Raw genomic sequence first — 18,093 nt, 5'->3', positions numbered from 1 at the left:
TTGGGGAGACCCCCTTTTCAATGACTTATGGAACCGAAGCTGTTATTCCTCTGGAGACTGGATTCCCAACATTGAGAATGAGTTCTTTCACTCCGAGCAACAATGATGAGTTGTTAGGAAAGAGCCTAAACTTCATTAAAGAGCGAAGAGAAAATGTCATAGTCCAATTAGCCTATTATCAACACAAGCTCAAGTAAGGGTATGATGCCAACGTGAAGTTAAGGCCACTGGTGCCTGGAGACTTGGTGTTAAGAAAGGTTCTGGGTACTACAAAAAACCCAACATAGGGAAAGTTGGGCCCAACTTGGGAAAGGTCATATCGCATCACCTCAGTGGCTGGGATAGGTGTGTATCATCTTGAAAACCTAGATAAGAATGTTATACTACGCTCTTAGAATGTAAATAACCTAAAAAAGTTATTATTATTAATGAAATTTTTCCTTGTCACATTCTCGTTTATTACATTATCTATTGAGCTTCATATTATTGTTATTCCAAGTATCAAACAGAACCTTGGTCATGCCTGGATCCTCGGACCACATATCTTGGGTAAATTGATATGTTAAGTTACTTTTCTGAGTATTAAACAGAACCTTAGTTATGCTTGGTTTTTCGGACCACATACTTTGGGTAAATTAATACTTAATGGCATCTTTCTAAGTATCAAACAGAACCTTGGCCATGCCTGGATCCTCGAACCACATATCTTGGGTAAATTGATATGTTAAGTTACTTTTCTGAGTATTAAATAGAACCTTAGCTATGCTTGATTCCTTGGACCACATACTTTGGCTAAATTAATACTTAATAGCATCTTTCTAAGTTTCAAACAGAACCTTAGTCATGCCTAACTCCTCGGACCACATACTTTAGGTAAATTGATATGTTAAGTTACTTTTCTGATTATTAAACAGAACCTTAGCTATGCCTGGTTACTCAGACAACATGCTTTGGGTAAATTAATACTCCTTAACATCTATTTCAGTATTAAACAAAACCTTAACTATGTCTGGCTCCTCAGACCACATGCTTTGGGTAAATTAATACTCCCTGACATTTATCTAAGTATTAAACAGAACCTCAGCTATGCCTGACTCCTCAGACCACATATTTTGAGTAAATTAATACTTCCTATCATTTTACCAAGTGTCAAGGCAAAGCCTTAGTTATTTCAGACTCTTTGGACTACATACTTGATGTAAATTAGTGCTTCTTATTGATTACTTGAATGTCAAATATGATTTGCCACTCTAAACAGCAAAGATTTTCACTGTGATAATAGGCTCAAGTGAATGCTCATGAGTATTACTTAAAGCATTTACAGGCATACCTGTATTTGTTTGAGAATTGATTATCCTTCTAGTCCTTTAAACTTGCTAATGAGTAGGGAACATAGTAAGTTTAAACCTGTATGTATGCTACATTACTGTGTATGTCCTTAAAGTTAAACTTATGCTTTGTTGAGATGATGGACTTAGTAGATTTAACTTGTTTTGTTGCTGACCATATGAATTGGGATTACTTTTCTGTTACTTATGCAGATTAATGACAAAAGTTTTACCTCATTACTACGTTTATTAAGTGTTAGATAAGATAGAAATTATATCAACATCAATATGAGAATCATAGGAAGAAAGAAAATATGCATAACTTTAATTAATTAAAGCCTCAAAGCAAGGCAGATTGAATACAAAAGGGGCAACTTGATTACAAACTTTGAAAACCAAAACAGAAGTTGCAAGCAAAACAAAAGAAAAGAAAAACAAGAAGAAAGAACCATACTAAAATCTACTTCTTTTTTGTTGCAATTTTTCCTTGGGGTGGGTCCTTGGACTAGGAAACTGCAGCCTTCGAGGATCCCTAGTCTGTGCCTTTGGGGTCACCTTTGGCGGGTATTGGAAGAGTTGCAAGAATAATCTCCATCTTGGGTGCCTCTTTATCTCTGGTGGGATCCTGGGGAGCAACTGAGGGCTTGGTGGCATTAGGGGCCAATCCCTTAGTCACCTCGGCGCCTTTTCCATTCACCCCAGGTTGCTCAGCCACTTTTGGAAGGCTGCTAGAGGAGGGAGGGACCTCGTTAGGGCTCCTCTTTTCGAGATCTGCAACCTCGAGAGGGGTGTCTACCTTGGAGCTATTGGAGGGGGAGGCACGAATGGCTGAAGGGTATTAGACACTCTCTGCCTTCCTAAGTATAGAAGAAGCCTCAACTCGAGCTTGGTTAAGAGCTTCATTTCATACTTGGAGGCAATAGGTCCTATATACCCCCAAGACCTCAGCTCTAAGGGCTTCCTTGGTGTCAGCCACTCCGATGTCATACCCTTGTTGCTCGGCCTCCTCCCTAGCTTTCTTTGCCTCCTCTCGGGCCTTTTTTGCTTGATCCTTGGCCTTTTCGACCTCCTCCAATTTTTTCTTCAAGGCAATGATATGCTTTTTGGAGGCGACTAGCTGATCCTTGACATTGCAAAGAAGCACCCGTTGGCCTTCAGCTTGCCTTTCAATATTGTCTAGGGCAGCTACAGCACTTTTCCTTTCCCTCTCCTCTTCTAGCAACTTTCTTTTGAGCTCTTGATTAATTTTTTCGGCTACGTGGAAGGCATCCATGGCTGCTATCCTTCTCCCTTCTTCTTCCTTCATTTTTCGATGGGAATAATTCACTGTCTCCTTGGCCCTAAATGTGGCTTGGATGGCCTGAAAAGGAAGAGAAGTATAGTTAAAAAAAGAAAAAAGGAAAAAGAAAGAAAAAAAGAAAGAAGACTTATCATAGCCAGGTCCCCCTTCAGTTTGAGGAAGACTTCATGCTGTCTCATAGACCTAAGGTTAGCCATGTCTTTTGGCAGCAGCAGGGATTATTCCACTACATCTGCCACATACCCAGCCGTGCCCTGCTGGAAGTCTCGGATGAAGGTGTCATTAAGTAAAGGAGCCCTATCCAACTCCATGTGTGGGGCCCAAGTTTGGGCTGCATCTCTGTGGTTGCCCCTCCGCTCTGCCTCGTCTAAAGGCTTCTAGGCTGCTTGGCCCCCCTTTGGGGCTAAACTTCATGGGAGGGGAGGGTTCTCCCTGTCTCTGCCACTTCCTTACCCATTCCTCCCTCTTCCTCTTATGGTCAGCAAGGTCAGCTCGGAGGGTTTGGGTGGGTGGAGGAGGGGGGAGCTTTGTGTAGGCCGCCTTCTCAAGAGCATTCCACCCCGGCTGGAACTCTAGCAGTTCTTGCAGGGTTGACCTCTGTTTTTGTTGGATCCCCATGTCGTCTGGTATAGGAGTAAATCCTTAGTGGTGGCTAGATTGGGATGGGGAAAACTACTTGAGATCACTAGGTGAAGCGTCCAGAGATAAAGGTTGATTAAATACCTTGAAGTCGTCCTTGGAGTCAGACACTTCAACTATTTCTTCTTCTTCTTTTTCTTTTTCTTTTTCCTTTTCCTTGATGAAGGGACGGGAAGAGGAAGCCTTTACCTTGGGTATACCTTTTGGTATGGGATTGGTGGTAAGAACGCCTTCTGGAATTGGGCCAGTGATCAGAAAGCCTAGAGCAATAACACTGATCCGTTGCAGCCGAGCATCCCTAGTTTTAATGATGCACTTAGGCACCTGGAAACTCTTGGATATTAGAATGTAGTCCAATATCAGGTGGGCTGCCCTGAGTTGGCTGTTTGTGTGGACAAACACCTCGGCCTTCAGGATCTTATCCAAACTCGCCTGGTTCACGAGGTTGAAGCTGGGAATAGCTACGTTCCTATCTGCAAAACCATTAGGAGAAAATATATATATATATATATATATATATTATTAACAAAACAAAATAATGAAAATCAGAAGAAATTTTATGTACAATTTTATGTACAAACACAAACAGAAGAGAGAAAAGGGGGTAACTTTAAAATAATCATCCTAAGACTGAAACCCCACCTGGTTACCCCTCTCTCGTCGGGCAGGGGAGGCCATTGTGCCATTCCCCTTACATGATCAAAAAGTCCTTATTCAGGTTCTTGTTGGATTTAGGGAGGCATTGAATGAGCCTAATCTCAGGGTACCTAGATTTTAGGTAGTACCTTTGTCCCTTTAAGTGGTGGAGGTTGTAAACCCAGTTGATATCATAGTGGGTCAACCCTAAGCCCATTCTTTCATTAAGGGCGTCTACACTCCCTAAAATTCTAAACATGTTTGGGGCACACTGAGTGGAAGCTAACCTATGAGCCCTAAGATAGTCCCTGGTTACAGTACCTATGGGAATTCTCATCACACCCTTTATGAAGGCAATCATTGGGATTACCACTTCCCCCTTTTGCCTTTTCTCGTGCCATTCTCTTTCCTTACAATATCTAATGAACACTCCTGGAGGAGTCCTATACAGAGCTCTAAAACTCTCTATTCCCTCCTTGGAGTCTACCAAATGAGCGAACCTATCCATTCCTAGGAGAGACTTGGAGATACTAAGAAGATAAAGAGAAGGAAAAAGAGCTGAGGAGGAAAAGACACAAAGAAAAGAAGAGTGTATAGAAAATAAAGAGTAAAGGTTTATGAAGATTTACAGAAAGAATAAAAGTGTCCTCGGATAGGCTTTTGGTATTTGTAAGGGCACAAGTGAGTTGGGAAAGTTTGCAAGTTCAGTGTACGTGTGCTAAACGAAATGAATGCTAAAGTGAGATGAGTGATTGATTTGAGTTGTATTTATATCAAAAAGGAAGTTAAAAGCGGGAAAATTCCAACTCGGTTCCCAACAAAATCCTCAGTCGTTGGATTCACATCGCACCATAGAACGTGGGGAGCAAAAAGCCGTAAAAATTTAATGAAGGCGCGTCTCATATTTTGAAGCGTTAAGAGCATGCCTTAGGCAATTAAAAAGGAACCTATGCAATCAGAGGTGAGGTATAATGAGCAAGCGGTAAGTGCAGTGACATCAAAATCCTCTTTTCTTCCCGATGAGCCAGAGAGAAGAATCTCGAGGGGCTATGGTAGGGTATTGGGCATAGGAGCTCATTATCTATGTATATATTGGGCCTGGGGCCCAATCCGATGACAAAAGGTCGTCCGAGGAGGAGTAAACATTGTCAAGAGAGTCCGTGTTGGTAAAAGAGAAAGTTAGTTTTGGTTAGAAGGGCCTAGGAGGGTGGGCCAAAGATGAATGCCTCCTCAGCTGAGCAAAGCTGAGATCTGAAGAGATGGTCTGCCGTCCAGGAGAATGTTCTAGGAAATTCTATTGGTACGGATAAGCATTACAGAAATATAGGACAGGGGGGAGTCCTAAAATATCTAAGGAGAAAGTTGCTACCATCGCATTAAATGCTCTGTAGCTAACCCTCTGACCACATTAATATGGAGGTGATACCTGAACAGTGGGTTTCAGCTTTATAGCTACTACATAAAGATTTCAGGAAGGTGCTGATGTGACAAGTATTAACACCAACCATCTGGCCTGCACGTGGAGGGTAAAGATGAAAGGGGAAGGGAGTATAAAAGGAGAGAGAGGCAATGAGAGAAGGGGATCGAGAATTAGAAAGAGAAAAAACACTATAGCAACTAAGAACAAAACTTGTAATCAAACTTAAGGATTAATATATAAGAATTGATCTCCTCGGACTATGCTAAAGACGATTTTCTTTAGTTCAAACTTGTCTATCTTCGTTCTCTTATCATCAAAATTTACTTTATTTGTTGTCTGATTCACTAAAACTCAGTTTTCCAACCCACTCTCTACAAATTCATTGTTTTTGGCTTTTTGGGCCTAAATCCATCCATCTCATAGCTAGCTAGACTGTGTGCAGCCATATTATCTTCTCTCCTAGTGTGAGAGTAACATAATTGAGTAAAGGATCTAGAACAAGCCTTTGCATCCTAGATCAACAAACCATAAGTTGTTAAAGAATCATCATCTTCTGTAAAGGCTTTAATTATCGTCTTTCAGTCACCTTCTAATCTACCAACATAAACCCCTCTGAATCACATCTCTCCCTTTGAGTATACTTCTTCATGCATAAGACCTGGATCTCGAATCTTTAGCCTTCATGATTGTGCACTTGGGAAAAAAGTGAGCCTTGAAAACTCTATAGAAAAGAGACATCTTGTTTTGCAATAGTTTCCAAGCTTTACTAAGCCAGAAGAGAATCATTAAACTAGCCATATTGTCCCATTTTGATCAATCATATATGTACGTTTTCTTTATTGTAGAAGACATATTGTCCATTTTGATCCAACCAAATGCAAAAAAATAATTGCACTTGTCACTACTTAAGTTTTATAGCAAATTTCAAATGTTAGTATCGAAATATATATATATATATATATATATATATCATTGTGGGGCCTGAAATCTGAAGTCCCAGCCCACTTGGTGTTAAGGGCCCAAAGCCAAGTCCAATAAGCCCTGCTGCTGAGGACGCTCAATAAAAGCTCCTTGAAGGCCCAAGGATGTGGCCGAGGACGACCTCACGTCCAACATCTCACAAAAACGCCTGAAGAAAAGGACAAATTCAGTACAAGAGCAGTACAAGGGAGAAAGCTGCCAACACCTTAATGCGGAGCCCAGCGCCTGACAAACCCATACTCATACCATGCTATTCAGCTTTTCCCAACCACCCTGACGTATGGATTGATAAGACGAGTAACTGCCCCAAACGAGGAGAAACGGACACGTAGGTGAAGAACGGGAAGGAAATACCAGTATAAAAGGGAAAGAGAGCTGAGACAAAAGGGAGAGGAAGATAATGCTACTCGGACTAAATCTGAGGAACCAGACCCTTAAAAGTTATATCGATGTAAAGCCTGGCTGTTCCGGCCAAACCAACTTTTGTATGAGTTCCCATACAATCAGGACCAGACCGTTGCCCGGCGATTAAGGGCTAGCCTTTCCAAACCCACTCTCTACAAATCATATTGTGCGGGCCCTTTACATACGAGCCCAACGTCATCTTTGGGTCGTTAAAAATCGTGTCCCTACAATTGGCACCGTCTGTGGGAAAGCTTGCGCGTTGGCGCAGGTGGCAGTGGAGTCAAGTCCCTATCGATCAGAGGTCCGCAAAGTTTCTTCCATTTCCAGCGACATGCAGTCGTTGCTCCGACATAAACTTCCGCTAGGGGCTACGCATTGCGATGCCAATGGCACGAACAGCTCCAGGGGCTTCCAACCCCAAGTTAACTCTCCCCACCTTGGTCGAGGGGCTAACCTTTAAAACCAACTACTTAGAAGAGACAACATGGGGTTTGGGCGCGACCTGGACGTTACATGGACCTTAGAATCTATCCGAGGAGAATTCCCCATTAACAGTTGGATTAATCCCTAAACTGCATGGATTCCCCAGTCTACTCTCGGATCCTCAGTACCAAGGGGATTGATGCAATATAGGGCAATATGTTGCCAAAAACACAATCGAAGTCCTTCACTGCTCGGCTACCCTCTCGGATGAATTATTTAGAGTTTATCGTTCTCGGACGGTCGCCTTGCATGCATCACAAAGCACTCGGCCGTTATCTCGGTTAGTTCCAAGAGTTTAATCTATTGAGAATTACCATTGTTATACTTGATAATGTCAGTAAGTTCAAACTGGTAGGAATTTGTTTTAAGGTTTTTTCCTGCTCTAAGTATCATTAAAGGAAAGTGTACATTTAACATTCATGCACAAAGTAGTTGTTGCAGAAAAGAAAAGTATTAGAGATTAAGCAAATTCATTTCTTATTAAGACAAAAGAACAGTACAGTGTACAGTGAAAGAGCTTAAATAAGCTCATACTGAAACTAACTACACTAGCGAAAAGAAAAGATACAAGGGGATGAAGGAAAAGCCGAAGAAGAGATGCAGAGAAGAGGCGAGCTGCCGCTCCAAAATTTTATCGAAGGAAGCCATTCCTCAATACTTTTACATGCCTTCAACTTAGGCAGCCAAAGAGTCCAACTTGGGACTTGCACCGTTGAAGAAAAGGTGCAGAGAGCCCGACTCCGGGCTGGCGCCGCTGAAGAAAAGGTGCAGGGAACCCAACCTGCGGCCAGCATAGTTGAAGAAAAGGTGCCGGGAGCCGGAAGTTGAGGAGCCTCCACAAAGTCATGCCTGCGATAAAGTAGACGATGCTGATGGCGGAAAACCTTGCTTCTGACGCACCAAAAATCTGGTGCAACCAGTACCTACTTCGGATTTTGACTGAAAGAAGGAGAAATACCATTTCCCCCTTACCAAGGCGGAAGATTATCTTGAACCTGTGCCTCCCTTGCCCAGACCACATCACCTTAAGTCTTGGAAAGGTCCGGTGCCTCTGTGGCGGGTGTAGCTCCTTCACCCACATCCGAGCCTCAAACATATTGTACTAAAGGTGGATAGTACCGGATGTGGAGATTGTGATTATGGAAGAAGGATTATGATTTTAAAAAGAGCATAGGGGTTTATATGCACAAGGAGTAATCCCTTACCCTATTTATATATGGAGCAGACCAGTGGCATTCAATCCGCGCAAGTTTCCAATAAGTGCTACAGACAAGATAGTCCTGGCACAATTTCCGATGCCATCCGCAACCACGAGGTTTGAATAACCTCGTGAAGGAAGCACATTAATGGCGGGCCTTGAACACTGAAGCGTCAAGGATGCCGCCTGAGAAAATCTAGAGAGATGCCTCACGCCTTGGCGCGCTCCCCAGGCCAGAACAGCAACCTCGATATCAATGAAACGCGGAGCTGGGCAAGTCATGGTTTGGGCCTGACGTTACCAAAACCCTCCTCCCCAACAATAAAGTCGGGCAGCAGGATTTTGAGGGGCTATTGTGGGGCCCGAAATCTGAAGTCCCAGCCCACTTGGTGTTAAGGGCCCAAAGCCCAGTCCAATAAGCCCTGCTGCTGAGGACGCTCAATAAAAGCTCCTTGAAGGCCCAAGGATGTGGCCGAGGACGACCTCACGTCCAACATCTCACAAAAACGCCTAAAGAAAAGGACAAATTCAATACAAGAGCAGTACAAGGGAGAAAGCTGCCAACACCTTAATGCGGAGCCCAACGCCTGACAAACCCATACTCATACCATTCTATCTAGCTTTTCCCAACCACCCTGACGTATGGATTGATAAGACGAGTAACTACCCCAAACGAGGAGAAATGGACACGTAGGTGAAGAACGAGAAGGAAATACCAGTATAAAAGGGAAAGAGAGCTGAGACAAAAGGGAGAGGAAGATAATGCTACTTGGACTAAATCTGAGGAACCAGACCCTTAAAAGTTATATCGATGTAAAGCCTGGCTGTTCCGGCCAAACCAACTTTTGTATGAGTTCCCATACAATCAGGACCAGACCGTTGCTCGGCGACTAAGGGCTAGCCTTTCCAAACCCACTCTCTACAAATCATATTGTGCGGGCCCATTACATACGAGCCCAACGTCATCTTTGGGTCGTTAAAAATCGTGTCCCTATAATCATCACTAGAAAAAAATTTGTTAAATAATATTTTTATAATAATTATTTAAATTAACACTGCTTTAAAACTATTTGATGATCTGATTATTTTTTAAATCATGTTTTCCAAAAATATGATTCTAAGTGTTAAAATATTAGCTCAAATCATATTTTGAAAAATGATTTAAAAAAAAAAAAACTAAATTCCTAAATAACTTGAAAATATTGCTAATTTAAATAAGTAATATTAAAAATTTGTTATTTTGTAGATTTTGCCATCATCACTAACATAGTAATAAAAACCTGGGTTAATTGTAATCAATAAATTAGTTGACTGATTAGCATGGACATTGCAAACTAATTTATTAATTTTTGTATTGAAAATAATTTTAACATTTGAGTCCACCGAACTATCCAACCAAGTCACTAAAATAATAACAGTGCGCTATTTTTTTCCCCTTAAGAGAATAGTGCACTAATCACTAATTTTGAATGATAAGGTGAAGGTTGAAATTAAATTTTGAAATAGAGTTTTTTTCAAGAAATTTTTTTGAGTAGCATTACAAACTATATCCGTTAAAAGTTGCATAAATTTTGAGATAGTGTTTATTATAGGAGTGTAAGTCTAGAATGAATTACCACTCCATTTGAACAAATTGGAACCTCCCCAAGTACTAAGTGTTTGAAGGAGTAAGGGGATGGCTAGAATTCAAGTTGCGGGACAGTATATTTATAGCATGTTAATAATTCTAACCAACATAAAAGTAAAAATGAAAAATCATAAGTATCTTAGAAAAACATTCGCTGACAATTAGGTTCAACAATTAAAGCTCAAGTACAGTTAAACCTCGATCACGCATTCGTATTTTCATCCATAGACGAAAGTCCTTGGTGTCTCACGAAATTGTCAGTCATTTTATTTTGCTAGATGTCTCAAAAAATTGTCTGGTTTCATTGGATTCACTCTCAATAATTGATTATTTATTTATTTTATATGGGACCTGTACCACTAGTTGTGGGCATAATTTGCATTAATTGTGTCGGGAACAGAAATTTTGTCTCAAAGGGGAACAGATGATAGGATTGAATCCAAGGTCGTATTTATATTTTTTCTCATTCAATTCCTCACAATCATTCCGCAGCTCTTTTACGATGACGATTGACTATAAATTAAATATGCCAATAAAACTTCCTCTCAATCATAGTAGGCTATACACACATTAAGTAGGAAGGACAAAAACATATTTACATTAAATCAATCCATGGTTTGTTGCTCTAATGAGTAGGCATTACAAGTTAAGCTAAAAATATATAGACGATTGAGCTGTCATTGTTCCAAAGAGCCTAGAATCCCAGTTTTCTAAGTAGGTCCAAAAAATTATTCTTGCAGAGAAAATGGCCTTTTTGGTTCGACACCGACCTCTAAAACGTGGGAAGAAATAACCTGGATTACCTGAGTATCAAGGCAGTATACAGTATCACAAACCATCATGTTCTGAGAAGTCTAACTAAAAAACACATTTTTGAAGGGCCACCTCTTTCTAATTTATCTTTAGACCTCAGTGACTATGTCACCTGTTATATGAACATGTACCTTGTCCTATAAGGCGATTTCCTATTTCTTCTATGATTTGCTTTGGTAACCATTTCACATGTGATACCAGTCTCTCTTCAGCATAATAGGAATGATGCAACAGCTCAATCATCCATTCATATTTCACAATTTGAAAGTAGAAAGATTTGTTTATGAATTATGATCGTGTTTACAACTTAAGAAGCAGATATGTATGACATACTCAATTTACAAAGAAGACAAATTCAATCCAATGAAATCCCCTACTTGAAAACACCCAATCTCACTTGATAATGTTTAGGAATCTTATCTTTTGGAACCGTGGCTTCCATATCTCTAGAAAACTATTGGGCACACCTCTAGCCACACAACTAGAGGCATTTTCTTTTGGACTTGTCTTCAAGCGGTTCAGCACAAAAAGGATTAAATTCACTGCACGTGAACAAAATAATGAGAGAGATAGTAAGTCTTAGAATTACCCCTGAAGTCATTGGAAATGGAATCTATAAACCTAATCCTTAACTTATAAGGTGGAGCTTCTGCTCAATTGGTTTTTGTCCAGTTTCTTGTGGTCACCAACAGCCATGTAAACGTACTGAGGATGCTGTTGCAATTTTCTAGAAACAAGGCATGGTACAAAGTAATTGACAAGTTTCACTTATGCTGAGCCTACTCTATCGGCAGTAACTGGATGAACTTCACTCCATCTGATGTTGGAGTCATTTGATACTAAAACTAGTTTGTGGTTGAACCCAATACTCGGTGTCAGCTAATGCTTGATTCAATCTCGGATTCCCTTTTTCAGGTTGAAAAATACTTCTCATGTCGAAAGGAAACAAGGCATGTATGTATAAAGCTAAACCACTAGTAAAGAGAGCAGAAGAAAACTAAAATATGTTGCCTCTACAACTATAAATGCAGGTTATGAACAAGTTATTTGCGAAGTAGACAATCTTAGGGTGTGTTTGTTTGGAGGTGAAATAGGGTAAATGAAAAACTTTGAAGAGAAAATGGGAAGGAAAACTTTTGAATGTGTTTTGTTAGGTGGGGGGAGGAAGGAAAATAAATGGTGGGGTTTGGGTGTTTCTCCTCGGGCCCACCAAAAAATTTTCTCCTCGGAGAGAAAACTGAATGGAAAAAATGAGGTTGTTTAATGGACAAAAATGTCCATGTCCAGTTTTTTTTTTTTTTTTTTGGGCTATGGGTGTGATAGTTGTTTTTTTTTTTTTTTTTTTTTTGTTTAACTAGACATGATTTTTTTTTTTTTTTGGGACAAGATTTTTATTTTTTAATAAATTGGGTGATTGCTTCTTTGTTTTTTTGGTTGTTTGTCACTTTTTTGTTTTAATTGGTCATCATTTTTTAACAAAGGTGTATAAGTAAATTTATATAAACTTACTTTTTCCATCCTCCGCTTTTTCCATTTCCAACCAAATAAAAATGAAAGAAATTAAAATCTTTTCTATTCTCCTATTTTTCTATCCTCCCACCATTTTCTATTCTCCCACTTTTTCATCAATCAAATCAAACGGACCCTTAATGATACTCACCCACTTCAGAAATCATGCTTGGATCCCCAATGGGCTATCAAACATATTTTAGATGATAGTAAAGTTGTTTTAAATTCCTTCACTGATTGGGTTTGTTATTCATGGATACAAGGAAGCTAGTTTTGTTGCCCATAATTTAGCAAATGGGCTCTTTTGTGTTGTAGGGAGGGATATATCCCCATCTCATCCAAGTGCCACAATATAGAGATGGTTCTTGTTCAGTTGTTCCCACCCACTGTAACTGGCGGCCTGGTGCTTGTTAAACTACTAAAAGCTCCCGAAGTGTACATTAGAAACAATATTGGCATTCTGCCATCAAAGTTTCAATTCTAATTTTCTAAATCTGAAGTAGTACTTCCATGAAGAGTGGATTATATTAGGAGGTTTAGCTATTTTTTTCTTTATAAGGTTTTCTTGTTAAAATAGTTGAATAAATTTTTTTTCCCAGGCACAAACCAATCTATACTCTTTGTGACACTCCGAAAAGGGCAGTATAGACAAATCTGTGTTAGCTGATGCATATCCTTGGTGGTAGTAAAGAATGCATTTCTACTTTAACAGCTAAAGGAAATAATATACGTAAATTCCAAGGCACAAAAGAGAAGTTCTTAGATACTAAACATTTGCAGGTTTGATAAAATGAGAGAAATCTGCTGCTTAAAATCAGTCCCACCTTTAAGAAGTGTGACACCTACTACCAGAAAGAGTATGAAGCAGTGACTTAGAAATATGAGGCATGGACACATTTAAACTTCCCCACATGATAATTTCCCCTGTAAAGAGCCTGCTAACGCTCTATCTGTACAGTTACATGACTGATGTTATATTCCCTTCTGATATAGTTTACCACATTGTCTAGCACCATGTCTGCATTTGCTTCTGGCCTGATTTTGACATGGCATGCCAACAGGACTTTCCCCACCGTGATAGCCCATATATGTAGCTCATGAATGGCCACCACTTCCTCCATTTCTAATAGCCCCTTCTCGAGCTTTGTTGCATCAATTTCTCTAGGTGTGCTCTCCATCAGGACTTCGAGAATGCTCCGCAGCATTTGGAATGTAGTCCCCAATACTACAACAGAAAAGATTAGGGTGCATATCAGATCAACTATCTTCCACTCAGGCTTATACCATATGATTGCCCCTCCAATCATTACTCCGATACTCTGGATGGAATCCCCGAGTACATGGAGATAAGCTCCCTGTATATTTACGTTCCTTTTCTTCTTTTCATGTGCATTTTCTGGTTTATCCAGCAGTGGCTCAGCAAGATCTCCATGATGGTCATGAGCGTGATGGTGTGCAGGATCTTCATGAGCATGTTGGTGTGCAGGATCTTCATGACCATGATGGTGTGAAGGATCTTCATGAGCATGTTGGTGTGCAGGACCGTCATGAGCATGATGATGCTCATCTCCTGGGTGCTCCTCATGATGATGATGAGCAGAAATTGTCATTCCATGGCTGTGGCTAATACCATGACTATGACCATGTTCACCATGTCCATGGCCATGATCATGGCCCAATAACACAGCCATGATGATATTAACCACCAAACCAAATGTAGCAACAAGAAACATTAGAAAGCCATTCACCTCACTTGTGTCATTAATAAGTCTAACAATGGCTTCATATACCAAAATCCCTGCAAGCACCCAAATGAGTTGGATAGAAACCAAAGCACCAAGGATCTCAATCCTAAAAAATCCATAGGACTGACGGGGAGTAGCTTCCCAGCCACCAGCCCATATGGAGAACAAGGAGATAGCGAAAGCTGCAACATCTGAAAGCAAATGTGCTGCATCAGTCAATATTGCAAGACTATTAGCTTTGATGCCACCAACTACTTCAACACTCATGAAGACAACACAAAGTGCCACTGCGATTAAAAGCTTGCGCATCGAACTTGATCGTTCTTTAGCATCCTTAGAGTTGGATACAGCATCCGAGAATCCACAGGGTGCTTCCCCACAAAACTTACCCCCTACAGTGCTCCCCTCTCCAGTAGGAACATCCACACTGATTTCAATAATCTGCCTACCTTGAGAATGTTGCTCTTCCATCTGAAAATTCAAGGAGACGAGAATGACTATGAAAGAAGTGGATCCTCACAGCTATATGTATGCATATGAATGTACACTAAATTGTATGAAATTGGCCAAACAGCATTATTGCCTTTCCGTCCTATCTTTAACTGGAAAAAAAGATGCTATTGTTTAGAAACATAATAAGTGTGAGTAGATGCGCACTTTCTACATTGAGCACAGTACATAGAACAGTAGGATTTATTATATCACTGATGACTTTAATGGCACATAAATCACCACAGAAGCAGAATAAGACCCAGTGAACTAAAAAAAGAACATCACCAACAGACTATTGAATTGTTAAATGAGCTAGTAATAACCACAACCATCGGAAGTTTGTCAAATAAACAAAAAATGTGTCTTGTGTTCAAATGAAAAATGGCATTCAAGAACAAATGGTTACTATAGATAAAAGGCAATCACCAATTTTTTTTCTGCTAAGTTACACTCACATCTAGTAGGCTTTGCACCCATAAACTCAGCCTACATATCCCTTTTTATTGGAGAAGGAATTGCCATTCAAGCTAGATCTCATTGACTAAAAGCCAAGCACCATAATTATGCACCGAGTGCTTGAATCTTATAGTTTTGTGTTACAACTTTGAAATTATACAATCAAAACCTGCAAGAACAAAATGAATAATGAACTTGTTGAATGCATAATTGCTTTCCCAAAGACCTGCCTAATTCATCCTTTTTATTTATAGTGGTCAGGCCAGTGGGAGAAACCTATAAAATCCTCTGCTAGCATTACTGCCTTACTATTGAAGGCTATTGTATAGGATGAAAAACCTATAGGACAGGTTACTTTAGAAGACATTTAATTTATCTACTATACTCTGCAGCCAACCTATGTTTATACAATAATGTTTCAAGTCTAAGTGATTAAAAAAAAATACTAACTCAAACAAATATCATAGGGAAAAACAAGGCCTTCATATTTTTTGTACAAAGAGTCAAAGACTCATCCAACACCAGTTAGATGGGACTTACACATTGTTCAGTTGAGATGTGATAACACCCATTTAATTATAATCAACAAACTTGATTGGATTAGGAAATCAAACTTATGATGTTAGGATCACATACTTAATCTATAAAAACCAACCAAAATAACATTTTTTTATGTCCCCCTAACTGATCATTCATGAGCAGTTTATACATAGAGATGTTCATCAGAGGCAGTTTACTTGCCAGCAATTCCTGGATAGCATATATCGAGACAAAAGAAGCATTGAGCTGAGTTTTTCCTTAACATGCAGCAATCCATGTATCTTTGAACAATAGAATTTCAACATATAAAAATGAAGGAAGAAAAATAAAGACAGAGATCTAAGCTTAGACAAAGTCAAAGTAGCAGCTCAGAACAATACAGGTTATGCAAAAGATTTCTAGTACCACAAATAATTCAATAAAACCCAGCAAGCAATTTCTTTTATAGGGGGAACCGGTTTTCATATGTAAAAACAAATAATCAAATTGTATAGAAATGACAAGGTAATTCAGTACTCATTCACTAAAAAGGAAAAAAGAATATTTAGTTTCAGGAAATTCTATCGTACAGCATTAAAAAATTCAGGAGCCTTGAAGATCAGAAGCAGCACAGCGAAACAGAGAATAGAAAGAACAACGATTAAGAGTAATAACAGTAACTCTGGCAAAAGTCAATGCAAGTAAATGCTCCTTTGATTAAAACCTTTTCACATACAACTAAAGACAAAAACCTGTTTTCTTAACTATTTTAAGCATTTAGGTGAAAGACTTTACCTAGAGTCCTTTTCACAAAAGAATACAATAAACCCAGATCCAATACATGCCAAACCAAAACCAAACACCATAATTTGGTTTATATTTTGCCTTTTTTAATTAAATTACTAACATACAATTAGTATTAACAACTACAAGCATGACACTTCACCAACACAACAAAAAGAAACATACAAAATGCATGACTCAGAAGCAACAACAATTCAATAAGATACTCAATTTCAAATAGAATATCAAAGCCCTTGGATTTAAGTTTAACACGAAATGTGTAAGCAATCACCAATCAAATCAAAACCAAAGAACAAAAGCATTTCAAAGAAACCCAGAAACAATGGAAACTAAAGTCCTGCATAAAACTAATATTGGTGTGACTGTGTAAGTATCAGAACCATCATCCTATTCCAAAATTCACATACAGGATACACAAAAATATTATATAATATTGAAAACAACAAAAAGAGTTTTAATGAGTTAAAGAATACAGAAATGTTCACAATCAATAATAAAAATATATATGAATTAAAATAAAGAAATTGACGTTGAGCAAGCATACAAATGAAATGAAAAAAAGGGTACCTTTGGGGTTTTCTCTAAAATCGAACACAAGGTCGAGGAGAGACCTGTCTGGTCTTATGTAGTAATGGATTCTGCCACCCGGGTTTCATGGATCCCAAAATATAGTTAGTGGGTATTCTAGGACTCGTGAGATTATCGTTTTAACCTTACCAGCAGTTCAAAGATTCAGGCCAATAGACATTTTAGTCAAAGATGTTACAAAAGCATGGGCAATTATGGAAAATGAAATTTCGGGTCATACGAGTCAATACTCACTAAGTAACAAAAAAGAGACGTGATATATATATATTTTTTTAAGACATGCTGATGAGCAATGATGATGAGTGAGCATTGACAAACAGTGCAATTATTGATTGATTGATTTATTATTTGTTTCTGGGTTCGTTTTAAATTGGGTTGGTGGGGGTGCCCATTAGTTTAAGTTGGGCATAACTGAATTGAGTCCAGTGTCTATTCAAGAGTCATGTGCTGTGTCCCTTCGGCTACAGGGGTTCAAGCTGAGGCCCAAAGAAGAAATCTTGAGGGAGCAAATGATGGTGGTGGCTAATCTGATTCACTATGAGAGGGGTTTGATGAAGACATGACTGAATCTGATATCATAAATATTTCAATTCCTAGAAGTTCCAAGGCTTGATAGAGTTGTGTTACGTTTAAATCTGCCTACGAATTGGAACACCAACACACATTTTAATCAAAGTAGCAAAAAGTTTGTGGAAAAAAGTATAGTTGGTAGGAGGCCGTGATAATCACATGATTTTGCTGTTAACTCTTATGTATCTATGTCTTTTGAGTTTTACTAGACTTAAAAAATTGTTTTGAGGAGTTCCAATAGAAGGTTTTTTTTTTTTTTTTTTTTTTTCATATCCTGAGCAATGCTAGAACCACATTAACTTACACAATTTTTGCCACAACTCACCACTTGGCAATTTGTGATATGTGGTGGTGGATCTATGTGAAACCACATCTCTAACACTCAGAACTCGTGTTACCATTGGTGTCAACCGTAAGCACCTAAGATAGAATTTAGTGCTAGCTACTGTAAGCCCACCCTAATATGGGCTCAAGAGTACATCACTAGCCTTGAGAATTAGGATAGAGAGTTGTCAATTATTGGTTTTGGTCTAAGAACCACTTGATCCCTAATAGAGGTCTACTAGTCCTACCAGAGTTA

General features: G+C 39.2%; 2 protein-coding genes across 4 annotated transcripts; both read right to left on the bottom strand.

The window, feature by feature from the left end:
* Positions 1-1,860: 1,860 nt before the first annotated feature.
* Positions 1,861-3,246, bottom strand: LOC115956982. Its single transcript, XM_031075238.1, has 3 exons — positions 3,082-3,246; positions 2,239-2,688; positions 1,861-2,124 (listed from the first exon to the last, which is right to left on the bottom strand). The coding sequence occupies exons 1-3, from the start codon at positions 3,244-3,246 to the stop codon at positions 1,861-1,863; spliced, it is 879 nt and encodes a 292-aa protein (XP_030931098.1).
* A 9,797-nt stretch (positions 3,247-13,043) lies between these two features.
* On the bottom strand, positions 13,044-17,144 carry LOC115956033 (metal tolerance protein 1). Of its 3 annotated transcripts, XM_031074486.1 has the most exons (3): positions 16,923-17,144; positions 15,032-15,201; positions 13,044-14,555 (listed from the first exon to the last, which is right to left on the bottom strand). In XM_031074486.1, exon 3 carries the CDS (start codon positions 14,553-14,555, stop codon positions 13,278-13,280), a length of 1,278 nt encoding a protein of 425 aa, XP_030930346.1. In that variant the 5' UTR covers positions 15,032-15,201; positions 16,923-17,144; the 3' UTR covers positions 13,044-13,277. The 3 variants fall into 3 exon arrangements, with proteins under 3 accessions (XP_030930346.1, XP_030930345.1, XP_030930347.1); XM_031074485.1 differs by lacking the exon at positions 15,032-15,201 and having other exon boundaries at positions 16,923-17,143; XM_031074487.1 differs by lacking the exons at positions 15,032-15,201; positions 16,923-17,144 and adding an exon at positions 16,347-16,806.
* Between the last annotated feature and the right edge of the window lie 949 nt (positions 17,145-18,093).

This window comes from Quercus lobata, chromosome 8 (genome assembly GCF_001633185.2).
Source record: "Quercus lobata isolate SW786 chromosome 8, ValleyOak3.0 Primary Assembly, whole genome shotgun sequence".
Lineage (NCBI taxonomy): Eukaryota > Viridiplantae > Streptophyta > Magnoliopsida > Fagales > Fagaceae > Quercus > Quercus lobata.
The sequence above is the reverse complement of the archived record's forward strand: the minus strand, read 5'-3'. Positions and strand labels throughout refer to the sequence as shown.

Excerpts from the sequence above, each read along its gene's own strand:
- LOC115956033 (XM_031074486.1), bottom strand. The coding sequence starts at position 14,555 with ATGGAAGAGCAACATTCTCAAGGTAGGCAGATTATTGAAATCAGTGTG.
- LOC115956982 (XM_031075238.1), bottom strand. The coding sequence starts at position 3,246 with ATGGGGATCCAACAAAAACAGAGGTCAACCCTGCAAGAACTGCTAGAG. Across the intron at positions 2,689-3,081 it reads AGAGGAAGAGGGAGGAATGG|GCCATCCAAGCCACATTTAG; the intron begins GTAAGGAAGTGG and ends CTTCCTTTTCAG. Across the intron at positions 2,125-2,238 it reads ATAGGACCTATTGCCTCCAA|GTAGACACCCCTCTCGAGGT; the intron begins GTATGAAATGAA and ends AATAGCTCCAAG.